The following is a 22,295-nucleotide window of genomic DNA, read 5'->3' as shown; positions in this document are numbered from 1 at the left end:
CCCATAAGTCTTGTGAGAACAATATGGAGATTCCACGAAGTGCAGATGGGACTCTGGGTGTTATGACTCTTTTACGGCCTTCCATGAAGGCTTTAATAACTGCCACTTTGAGCAATGAGAAGTGTTACCTATTTTGTAGATAGGCAGCTACTGCTGCAAGATGTACGCCTATGGAAGTATAAGCAAGTCAAGATTCTTGTAAATGCAGAAGATAACAAATGTTTGTACAAATGCATTGAACCAATCAATATATTGGTTAAGACAGTAAAAAGCAAATCTTTTACTCTTGGCTGCAAGACAAGCCCAAGTGGTAGGCTTACATGTTTCTTTAAGAATGATCATACATTCTGTTGGCAAATTTAGGTACCTGAATTCTATTACCTCAGGGGCCAAATTGCAAAGTTTAACTCCTTTGGGTTTTTTATGTCGGATTGAGCCATGGTTCTGAGTGAGAAGATCTGGGTTGAGGTAAAGCTTCTCGTGTGGAACTACTGAGAGTTCGTGCAGTGTGGTGAACCAAGGTTGACGAGCCCATGTGGGAGCTACTAGAATAAGGGTGAGCCGTTTGCTTAAGCTTCCGGACCTGAAACAGAAGAATGGGGAAGAGGCGAAAAAGAGTAGGCAAGTATCCCTGACCAACTAATCCATAGCATATAGCCTTTAGATCTGGGGTGTGAGAAGCTGGAGGCAAATTTTGGGCATTTTGCGTTCGGCCGAGTCACAAAGAGGTCCATTTGTGGATACCCCCATTTGTGCTCGAGTGGCTTGAGGGTGCAGTTCCCATTTGGGGACTTGTTGCCGCATCCTGCTGACAAGGTGGCAAAATCGTTGTCTGTGCATGGCAGTTGTTCCGCTAGTAGATGGATTTTGTGATCGCCTAATACCAAATGGTCTGAGAGAGGCATGAAAACTTTAGGAGTGTCTCTAACCCCCCCCTTATTTTTGTACACCATACAAGACTGTCATGTTGTCTGTCTAAACTAAGACAACCTTGCCAATCAGGTGAACTAGAAATGCTTTCAACGCAAAGTGAACAGCTTGAACCTCTAAGTGGCTAATAAGGAGATTCTGGTGTTTGGTGTCCCTGAACTGTTAGATCCTGTAAGTGAGCGCCCAACCCTGTGAGGGATGCATCTGCTGTTAGCATGATTTGTGGAACAGGGTCCAGGAATGGTCATCCTTTTAGTAAGTTTTGTGTGTTCAACCACTTCAGAGTGATGAGTGCGGCTGTCTATCAACAATAGATCTTCCAGTAGACCCTTAGATTGAGTACACTATTGTGCTAAACATTCTTGTAGAGGATGCATGCTCAGTCTTTCATGAGGCACTATGGCAATGCTTGATGCCATAATTCCCAGAAGACGCATGAAAGTTTTGACTGTTAAGTATTGATTGACTTGAAATTGTGGTAGCAGTGTTTGAATATAGTGAATTCTGGCTGCATTTGGATAGGCTAAACCTGTTGGGTGTTGAGCACAGCCCTTAGATATGGCTCTAGCTGTGAAGGCTGAAGATGGGACTTTTGTACAATGACAGTGTATCCCAATTGGTGTAGAAGGTTTATGGTAATCAAAGTGTGTTAATGACACAGAGGGTCTGTACATGCCTTGATCAGCCAGTTGTCTAGATACAGGAAGACATGAATGTTTTTTCTGCATAAATGTGCTGCTACCACTGCTAAGCATTTGGTGAACACTCTGGGTACAGTGGTTACTCTGAATGTAAGGATGCGGAAATGGTAGTGTTTTTCTGCTATCACAAACCAGAGGTATTTGTGATGAGCTATGTTACTGGGACGATGAAAGTAAGCATCCTTTAAGTCCAGTGCTGACATGAAGTTGCCTTACTGTAGAAGTGGAAGCACCTGTTGAAGTGTGACCATATGGAAGTGCTCTGATGATATAGTGATTTAGAGGCCGTAGATCTAAAAATCGGCCGTAAGAAGCGGTCCTTTTTGGGAATAAGAAAGTACAGGGGGTAGAATCCTGACCCTTGATGTTGTGGTGGAACTGGCTCTATAGCTCCTTTGAGTAAGAGAGCTTTGACTTCTTGCTTGAGCTGCTGTTGATGTTCCAGAGAGTTTGTAGGTGCGAGGTGGAATATTGAGAGGAGTGCTGATGAGCTCCAGGCAATAACCATGTTGGATAATGTCCAACACCCACCGGTCTGATGTTATATACTGCCAGGTGGGGAGAAGCTGCTGCAATTGACCCACAAGTGTAGAATGATCAGGGAAGGAGAAGTAAGTCACTGTTTGTTACCGGATGGGGCATTACGGGTTGAAGTACCTTTGCCATGACCTTTTAAGTGGTTTCATCTGTAGTTGCCTCTGAAATACCCTCTAGAAGGAGAGATGAGAGTTTGCAATATGTAGGCCGACACAGAGCCATCTGTAGAGGTCACTTTGAAACCTGCTCTGTAAGAGGAGCAATTAAAGGAGCCCGAAGAGCGGGTGTTTGAAGGGCTTCCACGGATTTGACAACCTCAGTGGGTTTTTTTCTACGGCCTCATCTACTTGTGGGCTGAAGAGATGCTCTTCTGCTTTAAATCCAGAGATATGCAGCCAGCATAAGAGGACACTTGTATTGATGCCTCTGGCGGCAGCATCTGCAAAGTGCAGTGCTCATCTCATGGAAGAGTTGGAAATTAACTTCCCTTCCTGAACCAGTCCTTTTATGTTCTTCTGGGAGATTTTGGAGGAGTTCTTCCATCTCATCCAAGTGAGCTCAGTCACATCTAGCTAATAATCCCTGTGTTTTTGCAATTCGCCAATGATTACCGGATTGTGCAGCAACTGGTTTGCCTGATGCATCAATGAGTTTGGATTCCTTATCAGGAGGTGGTTAGTGGGCTGTAGTTTGCGAGTTAGCCCGCTTACAGGCATTTGAGACAACTAGGGAGTCTAGTGGGAGATGGCCTCGAATAATAAAAATGGGGCCCAATGGTGCAGCTTTATATCGCTCATCTACCAGAGGGGTGATAATGTGAGCCTGTGCAAGATCCTTTAAGATATCGGTTGCATGGCGCATCATACCTTTAAGCTTTGGAAGAGATTGAGACGACTTGTGTGTCTGTGCTTTATGTCTCAAACAAAAAATATTCTTCCATGGATTCTTTATGTAGAGTAACCCTATGGTATGCTGCTGCCTTAGCAATACGCTCTTGATATGATGTAGTATCATCAGGAGGCTAGGGTTTGGCAGGGTATAGGTCTGAATCTGTATCATCATAATAATATAAGTGTCACCATCCCTGCATCTGGGTCTGTATATGGAGATCCTGGAGGTGTAATATTTAAGGTAATCTGTGGTGAGTGAGGTACAGGTGCTGGAGGTGGTGGTATGTGAGACTGAGAAACAGGAGGAATAGGGTGCATGGGACAGGTAGCCTTGTCCTTTTTCTTCATAGGCAGTAGCAAATCAATGGCTTTGTGAAAAGAAGTTTGCTGCTTGGCAGAAGGTACTGACAGTCTTTGTAATAATGCGGCCAGTATCTGGATGGTTATGGTGCAGTTTTTGTTTCGGGTAGTCTCTCCTGCATGGTTTCCAAAATAGGTTCTGAGAGTCTAGTGGGAGCTAATCTTGTTTTCAGTGCCGAAGGCTTCGGAGATGAATCGCTTTTAATTTCAGAACCGGAGTGATCAGAGCGAAAGAGGTGGAATCTCAGCTCTGTGCGATAGGCTTTATATGTGCTTTTGTTGCTGAGCTCAAGGGCAGGGCTGCTGATGCTAAATCTCGGTGCCGACCATGGCCAGATGGCAGTTCAAGCCCGGAAGACTTTTTTAGGTCTCGCCTAGACGAAAGCAAAGCGAAGCTTTGCGGTCTAGGGCGAGACGACTTATGTTGTTACTTCTGGGGGAATGAGGACAGTAAAGTGCCACGCGCTTTTTCTTTCCGAGATTGTACCTCGTGAGCGCGCACGTCGTCACTCACGCATGCGCACAAAGAAAGCCATACACACACGCACCCCCCCTTAAACAAACACACGCGCACACAGACAGACAGACGCAGGCACAGACACACTCAAACAGACACACGCGCGTACACCCCACCCCCACTCACCCCTCATCTCACTCAACACACTCACCTGTTCTGGCGGTGCTCGGCGGCGGTTCTGCCTCTCGGGCCGCGGTAGCGCTTTGCGGGGCTCTCTCACCACATGAGAGCCCCGCCTTCCCCATGCGCCCGGCCGCTCTTCACCCGGTCCCCCATCTCGGGACCGGGACTCAATCCGGAGCCTTCGTGGCTCCTCGGGCAGCTCCCTCTCCCTCTCGGCGCGATGGGGCGGGACTTCCGGGTGGGGCCGCGCTGTGATTGGCCGGCTGCCCTACCGCTTCCGGGTCGTCGCAGGCAGCGCGGCGGCCCGGCGGGGACTCGTTTCATGCTGAAATGGATTCCAAAGTACGTTTGTGCCTCTTTTGGCCAAGGCGAAGCATAGCAATATTTTTAAGGTGACTATCAAAGGGTTGTGGGCTTTCTGTCCTCGCATTACTAGATTGTCCAATGGTGATTGTGGTGGCCCGCGTGTGGCCCTGGGGTGACCTGCAGTGGTGGGGAGGGGCGGCTCCTGCTCTGAAGCTGGAAGAGCAGGCTGTGCTGCTCGGGAACCCCACCTCCCTGGTGCCTGCTGTCTGCCCGGCAGGCCTCCGTCCTGCGGGTGGCACTACACCAACCTGAATTTGCAAAGTGACTAACCCAGCTCTGTGTTATGGTCCCGATATTGCTCGTGCAGGACTATTAGATTCAATAGCGGGCCGCTTGGTCATAGGGGCGCCGGAGGGTTTAACCCACTGCGGCAGACTCCCATAAAAATAACGTCTGGAGGTTCCGCCCAATGTGCCGGTTGGCACTGTGCCCCCTCTGTTTCTTGCCTTGTAGGAGACACTTTCAGCATGGGTGGGGAGCATCTGGTCACTCCGGGTCCCTCACTCCCCCTCCCCTCCGCCGGCCTGTGTGTCGTGGTGGCCCACCCGGATTTCTTGTGCCTGGGCACGGGGTACTGCTCACTGCAGCCCAGTTGGATAGGCCTTGCCCGGTCACGGGTCGGGCCTCCCGGGGCCTCAGCTGGACGTGCAGGCCGGGCTGTCGTGCAGGGTGCCGCAGCAGGTGGGGGTGTACATTAGGTCTGGGGGACCACGGACTCCCCTCGATCTTGTGCTACAGGGTTTTGCTGGCCTCTGGTTCTTGGCCCCTCCCCCCCCCCCCTCCAAGTTGTGTCTCATGGCAGGGGGTGCCCGCTGCAGCTCTCTGCATGTGGTGCCCAACCTGGTTGGTTGCATCGAGCGACTGTTTGCATGGCCGCGGGGGTGTCCGGGGAGCATGCCGGCCCAGAGGTAGTGGCTGTAGCCGTCAGCGTGGATCTCCTGAGAGGCGGGCGCCAAAGCGGGCACGCCGATGCGGGGCACGTTGTAGCAGCCTCGTGGTTCTCGCCGCGCAGGTGTGACGGTATTTGGCAGCCAGACAGATAGAATTATTTGGCTGCTTGGCAGCAGGCAGGCAGCGTATCGCAGCGCCAGGGTAGGCTGGAGGTATAGATATATAGATACCGCAGCTGGCCATGCCGAGCGAGGTTACGGTGCCTTAACCGGAGGCTTTATGCCCAATTGTGCAGTGCTGCGTGAGAAGCAACAGTCGGCGGGACTATCATGAGACGTATCCTAATTATATGAAAGGTATCTGATTCGGTGTCTCAAGGCTGGGCGGGTGCTGTGGGGAACTGTAATATATTGATCGCCCACCTGAGGTGTTCATTGTGCCATCTTGTCCCACCAGGCAGGAGTTAATGGTCCTTGCAGAACGCATGCAGTCTGCTTCGACCCGGGCAGTATCATAAGGGGTTGTGTACCACACCAAGCAGCGGAGTTTGAAGGATTAGTTTACCCAAGCCTAGGAGGAAATGTGGTAGAACTGCAGACGGCCAAACTAAAGGTTAATTTTAACAAAATATCTTCCATCTTACAAAAGACAAACCTGTCGGTCACTAGGAAGACTAACTAGAACATGAATATCACTACTAGAACCATCTCGCTATAGTAGTGTAAAAGAAGAGTGGCAGCAGTCATAGTCTATTGAGGTATGTTTAAAGTAGTAATGTTTATGATCATCACTATATTGTCTCATAAAATACTCGCTCAAAAAATATGAAAATGTTAAAGCTGCATGGACAGATTTTTCTTTGCTCTGACCGTTGTTTCCATTCCTACACTACATTTAAGTAATTGCCAAAAGGTATTTTTAACAAGCTTTAAAAATGCAATAGGTCTGGCCTTTTATTAAGTTAATCCCATTTGCTTTGCTATACAATACCATTAGCAAAGCAAATAGCTTTAACTTAATCAAAGGCGAGACCTATTGCATTTTTCTTTGGTGGAAACCGAGAGTTTTAGTCAGGGCAGGTGAGAGGTTGAGTACTCGCAGCACCATAACCCAGCGGCAGATCGTGTGATTCTAGATTGATTTCCAATTCGGAGTCCGAATATCCAACCAAAAAGGTTGCCTCTTCTTCAGCCACCAAGGCGTCAAGCTCTTCCTCTTTGATATCTTCCTGTCTGAAGGTATTGCATGTGCACTCGATTCTGCGCCTCTGCATTTCTCTGTGCCATGCCAGAGGGTTGAGGAGGGTCTTTTTTGATCGAAACAACACATGCCTCTCAATTTCCTTCTCTGTGCTAGGGGGGAAAAGCACAGATTGCAGACCTCGTGATGGTTGGTCCATGGGTACTTCAAATGGCACTGGTGGCAGAATCGAAACGGAGTCCGTTCCATCAGCAGAGTATCATCGATGGAAATGAGTGAGTAAAGGTAGCCCAAACGGGCGAGGCCCAAATGCCACTATTGGAACGTGACAACCCTACAAATAAGAGTCTTCAGAAATTCAATACGAGAGGAAGGAAAATGCGTTCGAAACAATACTGATGAGTGTAGAGTGGATTACGCACTGAAAGGATCCCAAAAACAATCTTGGACAGGAGCGCAGTAATACAGGTCCAAACCGGACGGCAGAAAGAAAACAATCTAACAATGGAGTCACTGCCCATGCACACTATTAGCAAGAGGAGGAGTCGCCTTACCTCGTGACTCGAAAGACCTCTTCAAAGAAAAACAACTTGCACACATCCGGACCCAGCACTAGATCGCAGAAATATGCAAAACATGTACATCTACATCCATACATGCCTCAGACATAGTATTATACCATGCGCACTTCCAGTTGTTTTGGATGGAGCTTGAGCTAAACAGCTTATACTTAAACATTTCTGGGGGGGAGGGGGAGAAGGGCCAGGTTGGCACAAGAGCACACCTTCATTGCAACATGCGAGAGCAGGGAAGCAGCCCCATCCCATGGTAGGAGCAAGCATGCAACTTCTGAATGGGTGCTCCCTGCAGCAGAGTATAAACACTGAAGTTATCACAGGCCCAGGGCGAACACCAATTTCTGCACAGATGGTCAGCAAATCACGAACTCTGCAGTTACTACCGCCCAAGGGGAGTGACATTCACTGCAGCACTGTAAAGGCACACTGTGGGTGCTCCAGTCAGAAAGCAACCCTGCTGTGAAGAGCGTCACTCAAGACAAAGGTGGAGTCTGGAAGACATGCTTAGAAGGATACATAAAAAGAACCATTGCAAACCAGTTCTTAAAGTGCAGGTAGAAAATCCACATCCCCTCCAATGCCATCCCTAAATAAGAGTGTGAGAGCGATTGACCCACTTGTTCCAGCTCCAAGTTCTCTCTGACAAAGAAGGGTGTGATACAGAGAGCACACAGAGACCACAACTAATTCAAAGCCTGAGCTGGTGTTTGTGCAACAGTCAACTTGCCAGAGGTGAGGAGACATCACCTGGAGCCTAGAAGAACAGTCAGTCTTATCTGGGATGCCAAGGGAATGCTGCCTGGGTGAGAGGAAAGCAGCAAGCAGACTGTGCAGGAGGAGCAGACTGTTGGCGTGGACAGAAGGGGATGACCCTGGTGCTTTTATCTGTCCACCTCAGACTTCCAAACCATGTGACCGGCGTGCTCTAGTCAAGAAGGCAGTCACTGAGAGATACTATAGCACTTCCAAAGCATGTCTGAGTACCTCTGTCCCCTGGCCTTCGTCACAGCGGTGGAATGTGCAAAGTTTACCCCATTGGTCTATCTGACTGAAACCGTGAGCGAAGTTGCCGTATAGCACCCGTTTTGACTGTGATGGAGGTTGGCACAACAGCGCCATGGTCGGCCATGTGCCAGAGCAGGTCTCTGCACCCCAAGAAGCCTGCACCAGGTGGTGTCCACCACCAGAACTGACCAGAGGGGTGATGAACAAATTACACTACTCCGATGTAGGAAGCTACTGCCTGGAGGAATTCTGTGCCTGGCTGCCATTGAGCTAGAGACCTACAGACCCGATTACTTGGCCACCATGCCCCAAAGTACCTTGTAACTGTAAAGTCATTGCTAGGGAAGAAAAGAGCTGCACTACACTAGTAACAACATCACTAGCCCCACGAATATCAGATTGGAGGAGGAAAGAATACACAGTGGGGGCCCACCTTGAAGCATATTGGACTCACACCTGTGCATCAGTTATCTTGGACATTTTTGTGATTTGTGTAGTAATGTGCCTTCCTGTAGAATAAAGTATTTTTCTAAGAGAGGCACTAGGCTGAGCAATCACATAATAGCCCTTAAGAAAAAATGTAGTAGTGAACGTCATAAACCCCAAACAAACATACTGCACTGCTGGGTACGTTGTAGACTTGATAGTCTGTCATAACATCACACTAACCTGTCTAAGAAGCCTGTGGCAGCTTGCCATCATCACTACCACAGAGTGCCAGGGGCTGATGGGTTGTACTTGGCCCAATTTTGCATAGTTGTAGAACAATGGGCAATGGGACAATAGAGGTAAAGGATCCCAGCCCCCATGGTTGTGGCCCAGTACACCATGCCTGCCCGGTGGTCCCCCGAAAGATGTCTTACATTGTATCCAGCTGTTGATTCCAGTTTTGGCAAGCACAAAGGTACACGTTTCAGGTAACATTCTCTTTCCAAACTACTAATGGATTCATTTACTCCTACAAAGGGGTGCATGCTCACTCCCTGCAGGAAAATGAGACCCATGATAGCAGCTTGGGGAAGGACCTGTCAGGGACTGATGACTGGGTAGGAAACGTAAGCAGAAAGGAGTACAGCATCACACAGGAAGTCTGAGGAGAAAGGGGATCCAAAGGGGAAGACTTCACAAGGGACAATTTAGCAGTCCAATTAACTACAATATTAACTAAATATATATATATATATATATATATATATATATATATATATATATATATATTTTTTTTTTTTTTTATTGCATGATTTGTTAAAAACCTTTGCAGCAGTATACAGAAACAGTAGTTCGTTTGTTAGGTACAGACTTTGACAAGTTAAAAAGCGTTATGTCCTTAGGTACTGGCTTTGGTAGCAAAGTTAAAAGCATCGTTACAACCTAAAGTCTAAAAGATTCATTACATTTTAGCTTGAGCAGTTGAGAATTAAGAAAAGAATCAATGTAACATAAAAGCTTTTGTTGCATATTGCACAGTCCATAATACCATGTGAATTGTATTTGTTTAAAAAATTAAGAGTTTGGCGTCTTCCTAAGTGAAGGCTGAGAAGTTTATGTGAGAAAAACAATTTGGACAAATAAGCTCCTCTTGTTGTTGGTTGAAAGTCAAGAGCATGACTGTTAGTCAGTAACCGGTGGTGATAGTCTCAGTGAGGGCTCGGGGACAAGTTCACTGTCTGTCCATCGCGTTCATAGCTCACGTGCTCTAGCTTCTTGATGAAGCAATCCATGAATCTGACCAAGGCACAGTTCAGGGTGGTATTCAGGGCATCAAGAGAAGCCAGGACAGCTCCCCTGCAGGATCTCATGTCTTTTGCAATCCAACCTCTTCGTAGCAGAGCCCTTCTATCTTCTAAGAGGTTAGGGCACAGGCATATTACGTGTATTATATCCTCCTTGTGTAGGCTGCAGAGCCGACACATTTCCTGAGCACAGTCTCTTTTCCATTTAGCGAATTGACAAGATAGGGGGGTGACTCCCGTTCTCAGCTTTAGAAACTGTAGCTTAGTCTGTTCATTGAAAGTCTTTGTTAGGTAGCGTTGTGGTTTCCGTTGTATGTAAGAGAGGCTGGCCCTATCTTCTATTGAAGGAAGGTGGTTCATACTGATTTTTGCTAACCACTTAAATTCATGTTGGCTGACATGTAGGTCCGAAAGGAGAGTCAAGCCTCACCAACAATTGCTGTTACAGATACTGCAAATACCCACATATAGGATATACATGCAGAGCAGGGTCTGTGGAGCGGATACCTATGGTGATGTTATAAATGTAACTCAAAGACAATAGTCACAGTAGACAAGAAACACCACCTAGGTTGTCAGCTGAGCCCACAGATCCTGGCGATCATACAGGAACATGCAAGGCGGTAACAGCAAAAGCATAGAACTAAATACACAGCCACAATAGACAAGGAGCTAGCAAGGAGGAGTGCTTAACAGGAAAGAAGGGAAACAAGGACACAATTGGCAGAGAGCAAGTAATAAACATACCAGGAAACTAGAAGCAAGTCAGTAGAACAGGAAGACTGTAAACTAGGGACTGAAAAAGAGGTAATGGGAAGAAAAGCAGCAACTGGGACAAAGGACATACAGGAGAGCGGATTCAATGGTGCATTAAATAGTACTAGTTCAGGAATTAAGGAAACAATTAATAGCTGAGGATCAGGAGTCAAGGTAGCACTGAAGATAGTGCTAATTCAGGAGCAAGGAATGCTATAGCTCAGGAACAGAAATCAAGGCAAGACTACAGGCTGTTGCTAATTCAGAAAGAAGGATAGCTCCAGCTCAGGAATTAAAGAAACACTGACGGCAGTGCTAGTTCAGGAACAAGGATAGCTTTAGCTCAGGAATCAAGAGAGCACTGCAAGCAGTGCTAATCAGAAAGAAGGAATAGCTGCAACTCAGGAACAAGGAATAACTATAGGTCAGGGATCAAGGAATATCAAAAGCTCAGGAAACAAGTACTGGTCTCACCGGAACGCAACTACAATGACCCAACCTGGACTGAAGGGAGCTGGGGCTTAAAAGAGCTCACAGTAATTACATGCATCAGGCATGAGCATGCTAGCTGGAGCCAGCCACAGGTGAGCTGAATTTCTCCACCCATCCTTGGCCTGCAGGGGTGGAGACAAAGTAGTGAGCAGGGACTTCTAGGTAGTGGAGTTTCAAGCATGAGAGGACTGGCTTCTACAAAACCTGGCATGGATTGGGAATGGATGGCAAGTAGCGTCCAAAAGAATGGAAGTCAGTATATGCATGAAGGGGCGGGTCCGGAAGCTTACTAGAACACTGGAATGTCCCGCAAGTAGGCCCCCTGGTGGTGGGCATGAGAGCGAAGGCAGAGAATTATGACAGGACCTGCCTTGAGCAATGCACAAACTCCTGCCAGTTCTGAGAGTAAGGTAGGCACCCCACCTTCGTAGCTTTTTTGCAAAACTTCAACTACTGCAGCAGACTAAGCACTGCATCTTCCACAAGCTACATGAGTGACATGGGTGATACTAGTGTCTGCACCAATGTAGCAGAGCCTAATATTTACATGTTCTAATTAAAAAGGGATTGTCTGCAGCAGAATGCAATCATCCTCTAAATACTGTACAGGAGACCCTCTTGCAACACTGAAAACAGTCTCTTCCAAAGTAGCTCGACAATTATGAGTAACATTGGTTATCCCTTGTTCCACCATCTTTCAAACTCAAGGGATGGCAAATAATATAGCTTTCATAGTAGAAGATGTGGGGCACAAAGTGCACTGGCTCCAGACCTTTCTGGGAATCCCACAACTTGCTCCATTTTTGTAGTTTAAGCAACCAGGCTGCTTTTCATAGTTGAAGGTTCTTCTCAACATTTTCAGTACTCCTGGGAATGGAGGGCACAGTTTCTATACTTTCTACTGACATGATAGCGTTCTGTAGGATTCTCTTTCCAAGACATTGCTTTTGAATGTACTTTATCTACAGTCTTCCATTTATGGATTCAATGTACTGCAGGTAAGTCAGCTCAACAAAACACTAGTGGTTATCCTCAAATATACCAGTGGTTTTCTGTCTATGAGGACCAGAAGGCTGGTACTGAATCAAAAAGCACAATACAATATGCCCCATGGATCAGAGCCTCAACAGAATAAAGGTCTTGATGTTATTGGACTTGGGATAAAAGTTCATCAGGCGCCAGATAGCTGGACGCATATGGCTCCCAATTCCTAAGGTGGTTGGTTATACAGAGAAGTTGGTTTCAGTAGGTCCCCTCTGGAAGCATCCTAAGACAAGCTGCTTACATGACAGAAGTTAGCTTGCATCCAAGAACTCTACCTCCCCTCTGTAAAACCTACTCAGCAAATGCCACATTTGGTGGTGTATCGGGTATACTTTGTATAAAGAAAAAAAAGGCACCCCAATAAAAAAGAAATGGACCATAATGCGTTGAACAAAGGCAACAAAGCACTATGTAAAAAAAAGTACAAGGGTAGCTGATTACTTTGAGAAGACTAAAAGGTAGCAAGATGGGTTTTATACATTCAAATATTTACATAAAAGTACCAGAATAATTTGAATGTAGAATACTAAAGCTTATCAAAATATTTTAGGATGCGAAAATTATTAGTATCTTTCTCATGCTGAATAGCATAAGACTGACCTTTCCTAAGCTTTCTAAATCTCATCTGTGGCGAACCCACTAATCCAGCTCCTCATTCATATGGCTATTCCAGTTCTTGTAACTCTGACAGATCACTCTTGCAACATTTTGGTGCGTGCATTGTCAAAATAAAATGACATAAAAAAATCCTCTGAAGACGTGCAATTTCCATTGCTCAAACAAGCATACCACATGAGAAGTGCAAGAAACAGCCACTTAAAATACTCCAAACCAAACCAATTTCATCACGCATACTGATATTTTAGTACAATCCAAAGCAGAGGTGATTTCGGAACACTAAAAGGTATTTTCAAATACCTTAGGTTCTACGCCCATGCATTCCCCATTTGGCAATGAGTGACAATCTCAAGGATGTTACAAGGGTATGTATACACAAAATAAACAAGACCGTACTGAAGATATCTTTCTGCCTCCATATGATTATCTAAATGTGTGCCTTTATAGCTCAGACTCGCAGTTGGGAATGGACAAAGTGCTGGCTTTTGGGTCCCTAGCTCTGGATTTTATACACAGCCTTTTGCACACATATCCCTCTAACCAAGTCGTAGGAATTATCACTGTATCACCCCGCCCTCCCCCCCCCCCCCCCCCTCCCCACAAAATAGCAATCATAGATTATTGTGCCATTTATTTTGTTGGTGTAATTTAATTAGAACAAGTTTAAGAGCAAGATCAGCCTTTAGCAGACAACCCCATAGCTAGGGAGCCCTGTGTTTTTTTTTACATTAAGTAGTCGAGTCACTGTTTGTACTTACCTCTTGGGCTTGAAGATCACTTTTTGACCACCATCTAGTGTCAGCAGAGCCTTTAGCTGTGTGCCCTTGTAGCCCACATCAGCTTTTACAATCTTCTTTGTAGCCATGGCATGCATAACAGCACCCATCTCTGGTGTGTCCTCTGGGTATACTTCCCTCGGTACCACCCACTGTGCAGCAATCTCCCATGGAGATTGAAGCGTGTGATCAAGGCGTGGATCCAGTGACACCTTCAGACTCTCAGTCATGCGGTGGAACGAGCGCAGATCTTCTCGGTTGGCAGCCGATGTGTCCCAGTTATCTAGGAGGAAAATCTTGGCAAATATTAGGACGACCAGGAGAAAGGCCAGCAGGACAACTCTCTGTTTCAGCTTCATTGCTGCCCCAGAGCCTTCTACTCCACCTTCTTCCACAATTTCCGTGAGACATAAGATTGTTGTTCTAATCCACAGGGCAGGAAGAAGAATAGGACTGGCATTTTATCATTGTGGCAGGATAATGTGTGATCCTAAAGGGGGGAAATGTAGAGAAGTGAACTGAGGACAAGAAATACTACAACAGTTTGCAATTCGTAATTCAAGGGAGCAAATACACAGCAAAAACCTAAGCAGTGGAGACAAAATTTCAACAGCAGCAATTCTCTAAGACTTTCATATATAACAAGACTTCCTTCCTTTAAGAGGAAAGTAAAAACCCACATTTCTCATTTTGTGGAAGACATGCATGCTTTGGTTATATTTGACAATTGTTATCTGTTGTTATAAACTTTTAAGACTTCTACTGTTTGCACCCTGGATACTCCTGCAAATTGTTAACTATGCCCATTCTGCTTTTTTCAAACATCTTTTTTAAGCTCACTGACCGTGAGTTACAGATGGTTCCAGAACATAAATGGCTGTATTATCTATTGTGTGCCCAATCGCTCTATGATTGACCCATGTGGAATGGTGGGAGTGAATGATAGAAGGTCATTAGGTTTAGTAATGGTCAACGATGAGATCCCGCTATGTCTTGTTAAGTGACGAATGGCTGCATCGTGCGCTACGCCCCGCGACCATTACCTACTTCCTTGTGAATTGGAAACACATATGGTATGCTTTCACTTTCCTTCTCCCCCGGCGTCGTTAGCGTGGAATGCCTGTATGCAGAATGGCTTGTGTCGCGCCCATTACGGCCTCCAGCGGCCCTCTGCCCCTATACCATCCCACTAGCCATATACTCGACACTCGTGATGTACCACACTCGCATTCACAAGCTAAGTCCCACTGCCTTGATTTCTCAAGGCCATCGTTACTCTGGTGGATGGTTAAGGGATAATACGGATACAGGCAACACACCCCCGGTGAGGGATGCAGAGAGGAACTGTTGTGTGTTTCCAGTACTGTTTTCCTCTCATTTTTCAGCAATGACAGATAAGAACTGTGATGATTGTAACGTATACTGCTGCCACTGTATTTGTTCCTTGCTGCTAATCGCATCAATAATCGTTGTCTCACCCACTACCACCTAAGGCTCTGTATTGTTACCATCTGTTGAAATATCAATAAAAAAATATTCAAACAAAAAACAAATTAGGTTTAGTAATGGTGTTGCATCTGCGCTGGGATAAGACACAAAGATAGTTACAGTCTGAAAGAGAATGAACCCTTGACAAACTATAGGATGTGGTGCCTAAGGGTCCGACATGTAATAGAGAAGTTACTATTCTAACCAAGTGGCTCCTGACTCACTGATGGAAAGTCGAAGGTCTACCCAACAGATTTAACAGCAGCCCACTAGCACTACTTACACCACTATTTTGAGTGTGAACGGCTACTAGTCTGTTGCAGGGATTCTATTCTGCTCCTACACAGAACTGTGCACAGAGACCCAGGACCTTAGTGAATTGTGGTGGACCAAAAAACTCACCTCAGTACCTAGAAACCCTAACCGACTAGCATCAGTGTCACATTAGCTCTTCGTCCTATAGCCAAGGAACCAACGATTAGACAACCCAGAACATGCGACTTAGGTTATACTCGGGAATGGTGAGAAGCAAGAACACTCTTTCGTTATACTCTCATACCAGTCCACAACAGGAGTAAAAAGGAGAAGCGAGAAAGGTTAAAATATTTATTTTAACGTCATGCTCTAAGATGCAGTATCTTTGCTAACATAAGCAGACATATGATTAGAAATAATATTATCAGCATTGTTACAATTCCCAAAAACACAAAAGGAGAAATCATATTACAATGATGGTAAAAACAGGTCTTATAGCGTCTAGTATATCACCCTCCCTAGCTAGGAACTATGTTTTATAAAATATAGAAGGTCTCTTAGGCTTGTGTGGGGGACCCCATACCTCTAAGATCAGCAGGAGTGAATCACATCAGGATCTGCAAAAAGCTGTGCCTCTCTGGAAAACGGAATTCTTCCAAGTGCCTGAAATCATGCCTACAGTGCAATAGGCGCCAGAATCCCAGTAGACTGCAGCTGCATGTCTGTTATGTCTAAAACGTGAGCCGATCACCCTGAACAGCAGCTACCTTGTTATGATAACCTTGGAGGCTTTAGCACTCGCTGTGCAGACTAGGGTCGCGATGTAAGTCTAGGGAAGTCGAAAACAATCCTCGCTCATGATAAGAAATTCACGCAGCCTAACTTACAACAGCTATATGCAGCGTCGTGTGCAAAAAGCAGCAAAAGGTAAAATGGCGTTTAAACTTCTAATAAGCCTATGCTAACATAGCAATGTGCGCAACAATGCCCAGCCCTCACTACAAGTCTTATAGTAAAGTTTTTACGCATTGTAATATATTTCACTTTATGTTCAGTAGAGTCCCTGAAGAGACAAGTACTAAGAAGATAATAGCTAATGCAAGGCATTTCCCCCACATTTCTCTGCCCTTTTGGTATCAAGAACAATTGTTACCAATTAAATGAAGAAACCAACATTTTAAAATAACAAAGAGGACTTCAAAAAGTATTTCAAGTCCAAAGCTTTAGTTTTCCACAGGGCACAGCTGAAGCAAGCAAATTCAATCCTTTCTAGCTTTACTCTGTCGGCATTTTACTTTGCCTCGAATTACAATGTAGCACCTGCACCAACTTTCTTGAAATAACTAATATAGTGATAACGTATGACAAATTCATAATGTAATACTCGGACAGAAACACTAGAGCGGATATGGCATCCCCCTATGTGTCACCAGTAAAGTATTGGGAGCGAAAGTGACAAATAAATCAATATTTCATCTGCAAATGTTTGTACCAACTGAGCACCTACACTCAGTGACAGTATGCATCTATAATATTGCTCTGAAGTAAAGTGAAGAAGGTGTGTACTGCCATTTATTTTATTTATCAAAATGATTTTCGATTGTGCTAAAGCACCCTACAGTATTCTCGAGCTTTACATACAACACAGTACAAAATCGTAGCAGGGTAAACAAGCATTGGCATAGCCAATAGGTCTCGCCTTTGGGACCTTATAAGTGTTTAGCCATGTAACAGTTGATGATGATGTTGCACCAAGGATATTGTACTGCATAACAAAATACTTATAAGGTTCCAAAGGCGAGACCTATTGGCTATGCCAATGCTTGTTCTATGTGAGCTGCATTCGGAGGAAAAAGCCTCTTGTGATTGTTTTTGTGCAGGAAGGTTTACCTTTCTGCACAAAAATAATCATCCCCGCATTGCAGGCACCCTTGCACCATGTTGCAAAGGTCACTGCATTGGCACACAGCAGTCCATTGTGCGCAAGCCCAGGAGAAAAGGACAGGAATGCACTGTATCTGGCAGATACAGCGCATTCCTGCCCTTTTCTTTTGCCGTCAGCCAGCGCAGCAGGAAGGCCTGCGGCGCTGCCTGCTGGCAATAACTCATAAGTGAGGCCCCATGATTTAAAGCTTTCCTGAAAGGGAGCAGGTTACTCATTGATTCGATAACCATGGGCAGGTATTGCAGGCTCTAGATGCACAAATCCGTAGCTTCTTCCACCCAAGAGCAGCGTTTGAACTTCAGAAGCATCACATTTGTGCCCACTGAGGACGGTAACGTCTGGACGGTAAATACCTCAATGGAGTACACTTACTTCTGATTGCTGACACCATACAACATTCAGGGGTCTGTGTGGGGTACATCTACCAGACTTTTGCCTGATATACTCCATTAGAAAAATATGGTGTGTAATTCTTTGTGGCTGACTCAATGGTTGGGGACCATTGCATTGGTTTTCATGTAAACAAATGCATGGCAGCGTAATGTACACATTGCATACTGCTCTGAACTCTGAGTCTCCGAGATCCGGGGAAATTGTGCGTGCACTTTTCAACTCTGCATTGTTGCGCACTTCTGACCACATCCGATCAAATGTTGGGTCTTGGGGTAATGCCCCAAAATAAATTTCGAAACTAGCAATGCTGTGTAATCTGGAAAACTCCAGGAGCATCCTTGGAGAGGACGGGGATGGCTCGTGGACAGGAAGAGCTGCCCCCCTGCTGGACACGAAGAGCTGCCCCCCTGCTGGACACGAAGAGCTGCCGCCCTGCTGGACAGGAAGTGCTGCGGCCCTGCTGGACAGGAAGAGCTGCCCCCCTGCTGGACAGGAAGAGCAGCCCCCCTGCTGGACAGGAAGAGCAGCCCCCCTGCTGGACAGGAAGAGCAGCTCCCCTGCTGGACAGGAAGAGCTGCCCCCCTGCTGGACAGAAAGAGCTGCCCCCCTGCTGGACAGAAAGAGCTGCCCCCCCCGTTGGACAGGAAGAGCTGCCCCCCCCGTTGGACAGGAAGAGCTGCCCCCCCCGCTGGACAGGAAGAGCTGCCCCCCTGCTGGACAGGAAGAGCTGCCCCCTTGCTGGCCAGGAAGAGCTGCCCCCTTGCTGGCCAGGAAGAGCTGCCCCCTTGCTGGCCAGGAAGAGCTGCCCCCTTGCTGGCCAGGAAGAGCTGCCCCCTTGCTGGCCAGGAAGAGCTGCCCCCTTGCTGGCCAGGAAGAGCTGCCCCCTTGCTGGCCAGGAAGAGCTGCCCCCCTGCTGGACAGGAAGAGCTGCCCCCCTGCTGGACAGGAAGAGCTGCCCCCCCCTGCTGGACAGGAAGAGCTGCCCCCTGCTGGACAAGAAGTTACCAAGGACCGCTTGAGACCCCAGGAGCATCGGCTGCAGAGGGAAAGGAGGGGTGACCAGGGGATTCCAACCCAAATGTACAGATTCCGCTCTTAATTACTCATTCTTCGATTGCCGACCCTGGCGCAGTTTTACGCGAAGGTTTTCTTAAAGACCCCAGGTACGAGTTTGCGTCAGTGGCATAAGGAACATGATGGCCCTCACTGCAAAGTGCATGGAGGCGGTCCCCCACCTTCTGGACCCAGTCAGCCCTCAGCAGCTCTCAGGCCAGGGCACAGAGCTAGGGGGCCCTTCGGCACCCCAAGGGGCTCCTGTCACCCACTGCGTCGCCTCACACGTTATGCAGTGGAGTGTAAAGTTTTGCTCTTGTTCTATATTCACAAACAATATCTAAGGTCTCCCGCTGAGGGAGCCTTGTATGTACCTTGAAAAGCCAACCTGTTCGCCCGCTGGAGGGGCGTGGGGCACAGCTGCTGCGGATCATTGAGCAGGGCAGCGCCTTAAAGCCCTGGGGGTGCCAGGAAGGAGGAAATGAATCCATGGAGTCTGGAACCATCACGGAACGTTGCCTCACATCATTAATACGCGATAAATATCGGAGTATGTCACGGTGCGCACACATGCAAATTCAACCCAGCAGCCAGGGACAGAGGGAGTTACTTGGTGCAACCGCACCTCTAACGCACGTGGTTGAACATTCAAATCATGTATTCATCAGCAGTACTTTGCGGACTGAGGGGTTTGGGCACCACCATGCCTGAATAAATACGCTTGTCAGCATCGTTAGCAAGCCAGTGGCGAGAAGAGCGCCTGCTTTCATGCGCAAAGTCAGCTCATGTGCTAGAAAGCGCCTTCCTCCTCAATACACTGCCACAAAGAAATAAATACAAATGACTGCTTAGAGGGAGGGGAGAAGTAGTGAGATGTCCAAGTGCACTTTTGGTGCATTTGTCTTTCCGCTCTCCTAACCTCCACCACCACCCCTCCCAGGCTCCCACACACCCACCCATGAAATAGCGATTCGGAAGCATGGCTTTATTTTTTTTCTTATATATATTTTGCAGCTTTATATAGTGTCAACTCTGCCGGAAGGTATTGGAGCGCTTTACATGAGCACCAGTTACTTTACACAAGGACACAGGCAGGTCAAACTATATTTTGAAAAGAGCAGCGCACGGGTGCACGTAGCACAGTAGAGAATCTTTGCTCTTTATCGTCAGACTCGTACACGCAGTTACTCCTGTTTTTCAGCTGCGCAATAAATCACAAGGTGAGTTACGGAGGCACAATTCTACTCCCGTGCTTCGTAGAAATTATAAAATGTATTGAAGACGTGTTTTTCACTGAAGTGTCAAAATTACTAATCACACCACGCAAACAGATAAATAATGCGCTGTGTACGTTTTATTTAGTGCGCACGCCATATGGATACAGTACAAGGATGCTGCGCCAGAGATCTATAGCAAGCAAACACAGAGCACGCGCAGAGATCAGCCCGTGACACGGGCCGAGATGGCGCACGGCTTTCAATAGAGCCCATTTAAATGCACAACATGTCCCCGGTGAACTAACACGGTAGGGTCACACTGCTGTCATTGTGTTCACACTGCTGTCATTGTGTTAACACTGCTGTCATTGTGTTCACAATCACCATCAGTCATGCTGCCAGGACTGAAAAGCTGAAATAAGCGTTGTCGGTAATCCCTTCTGGAAGTAGAGCAAACAGTGGGATTCCTGATTGGTCCCAGCCTGCAACATATCGAATCCTGCGGGATACTCCTTATAGCTCAAAGAAGTATCATTCACGGAAGGACAGCGCGCCATTCAGGTAATGAAAAGATAACAATACGCCTCTTCCAGCAGCGCGTGGGTATCAAGAGATCCGACGGAGGATGTAAAGCTTTGGATCTACAATAATCCTTATTTGAAGGATGCAATCACCCGACCATCTACATACTAAATTGTAACTGTATGATAGAAAGCTGCAAGAAAGGCGCTCACAAAATTACTTGTGGTCATTATCATAAAGTTAAAAAAAAATCACTTCTCCGTAAGCAATAAACACAACACAATACAAGTGGACGAACTTTGTGGCAAGCCCTCTGAAAAGTGTGAACACAGCAGAACATTTTGCTTTGAACACCAGGCACCTAACCAGATACCAGAAGAACACACACTGCCTCTCTTTCCTTCTTTCATTTAGTTGCTTCCCTGTGAAATGGATCCAAAAAATACAAGCGCTGACGAGGAGAGGAGGAGGCAGCAGGGGGAGGGGAAGAGAGGAGGGGGCCTGTGCCGGATTACCTTGCGGGAGCGAGCAGGAACCATATGTCATAGCTCGCTCCTGCAAGGGAATCGCCAAACGTGCACGTATTGCCATTGAAGGCAATGAAATGCGTGCACGTTTTTGGCAGCCAAAGTGAATCGATGGCTAAAGGTCTCTTTCCTATGCAGCACATGTGCGCTGCATAGGCGAGACCTAAAAAACAAGCAGTAAAGCTTAACGAGTTACTGTTGGTTAGGGAACATTCAACATGAGAGCTTAACTCAATGACATGCCAGATATTAGCTGTTCATTGCTTCCTGTGTAATAGAAAAGTGGAGTGAGTTCTTAAATCAGCCATAGTTTTGTTGATGAACCAGTAAATTAGGGTGTGCTTGGGCGTTTTCAATCTCAATGTTTCCAGGTATAGTCATTTTTTGCTCCTGAGACATTTTCCCCAATTAAGTGACATGCAGGAATTAAAATCACTCTGAGAAGCATCAAGCAAGGTGAAATAAGTTTATGGTTGTTAAACATCTTTAGCTACAGAAGTCAATCTTAAGGTGCCAACTTCCACAGGACTGCTACACTGCTGGTATGAATCCTATATGACAGAACACTCCTGCTACTTATCCCAAACAAATAGTTTTATATCAGGAAGAAACAATGACCACACTAATTGTGCCATTACTCTATTAAATTAAACCTATTCTTCAAAGTTCAAGTAGCCCTAACAAGGATTTTCACTGTGCAAATATTCAACCGTGAGGGTTTGTCAGAGGCGGGAACCAACACAATCATCTGTGAGATTGCATGCAACAAATATCTGTGGACAGGTTTCGCTACACTATAACAACAAACCACCCTAAAAGGACTATTGCCTTTAACACATGATTTTCTTTAATAAATAAGTGATGCCTACTGCCTTGGTCACAACTCTTCACAGTAAACAATTACAGCTATGGCACTGGGCAGATTTATTTTCCCCAAATAAACAAGCAGGGGTATACTTAATCATTGGCTGGTCACCATAACCAGCGGAGTCCTACTATATTGAGCATAAACATTCCCCCAAGTCAGCCATCAGTCAGTCATAAAATTACAATTCTCAACAGAAAAAGAAACGCATCTAACATTTATATATTACCTACTGGCAGTCGGAAAAGCATTTTTTTGCTAATAACTTTGGTGTCGTTTGACGAATCTTCGCGAAATTCTCCCAAAAAAAGTCTATCCAGGTCAGCTCCTATCCTGTAAGTGTGGGGGTGATTCGTTAAGTGGGGGCTGAGAAAAAAGGGGGGGTCCCAAAAAGTGTTTTCTCCATGTTAATTTGCATAGGAAACTTTAGCAAAAGCTACAGCCCGAACTGCTGAACGGAATTACACCAAATTTTGCAAAAAGGTAGCCTTGGTTCAGAAAGCGACCTTTTAG

The 22,295-nt window shown here is 46.3% G+C and overlaps 1 protein-coding gene across 2 annotated transcripts in view; it reads right to left on the bottom strand.

Moving 5' to 3' along the window:
• Positions 1 to 22,295, bottom strand: part of FAM20B (FAM20B glycosaminoglycan xylosylkinase) — a 188,478-nt gene that overhangs the window by 133,768 nt on the left and 32,415 nt on the right. For both annotated transcript variants that reach the window (XM_078642242.1, XM_078642251.1), the window contains exon 2: positions 13,500 to 14,007. In XM_078642242.1, the coding sequence (XP_078498368.1) occupies positions 13,500 to 13,876 (377 nt within the window). In that variant the 5' untranslated portion in view covers positions 13,877 to 14,007. The remainder of the gene's footprint in view (positions 1 to 13,499; positions 14,008 to 22,295) is intronic.

This window comes from Lissotriton helveticus, chromosome 1_1, assembly GCF_964261635.1.
Source record: "Lissotriton helveticus chromosome 1_1, aLisHel1.1, whole genome shotgun sequence".
Taxonomy (NCBI): Eukaryota; Metazoa; Chordata; class Amphibia; order Caudata; family Salamandridae; genus Lissotriton; species Lissotriton helveticus.
Note: the sequence above shows the minus strand (reverse complement) of the source record. Positions and strands in the feature narration are given on the sequence as shown.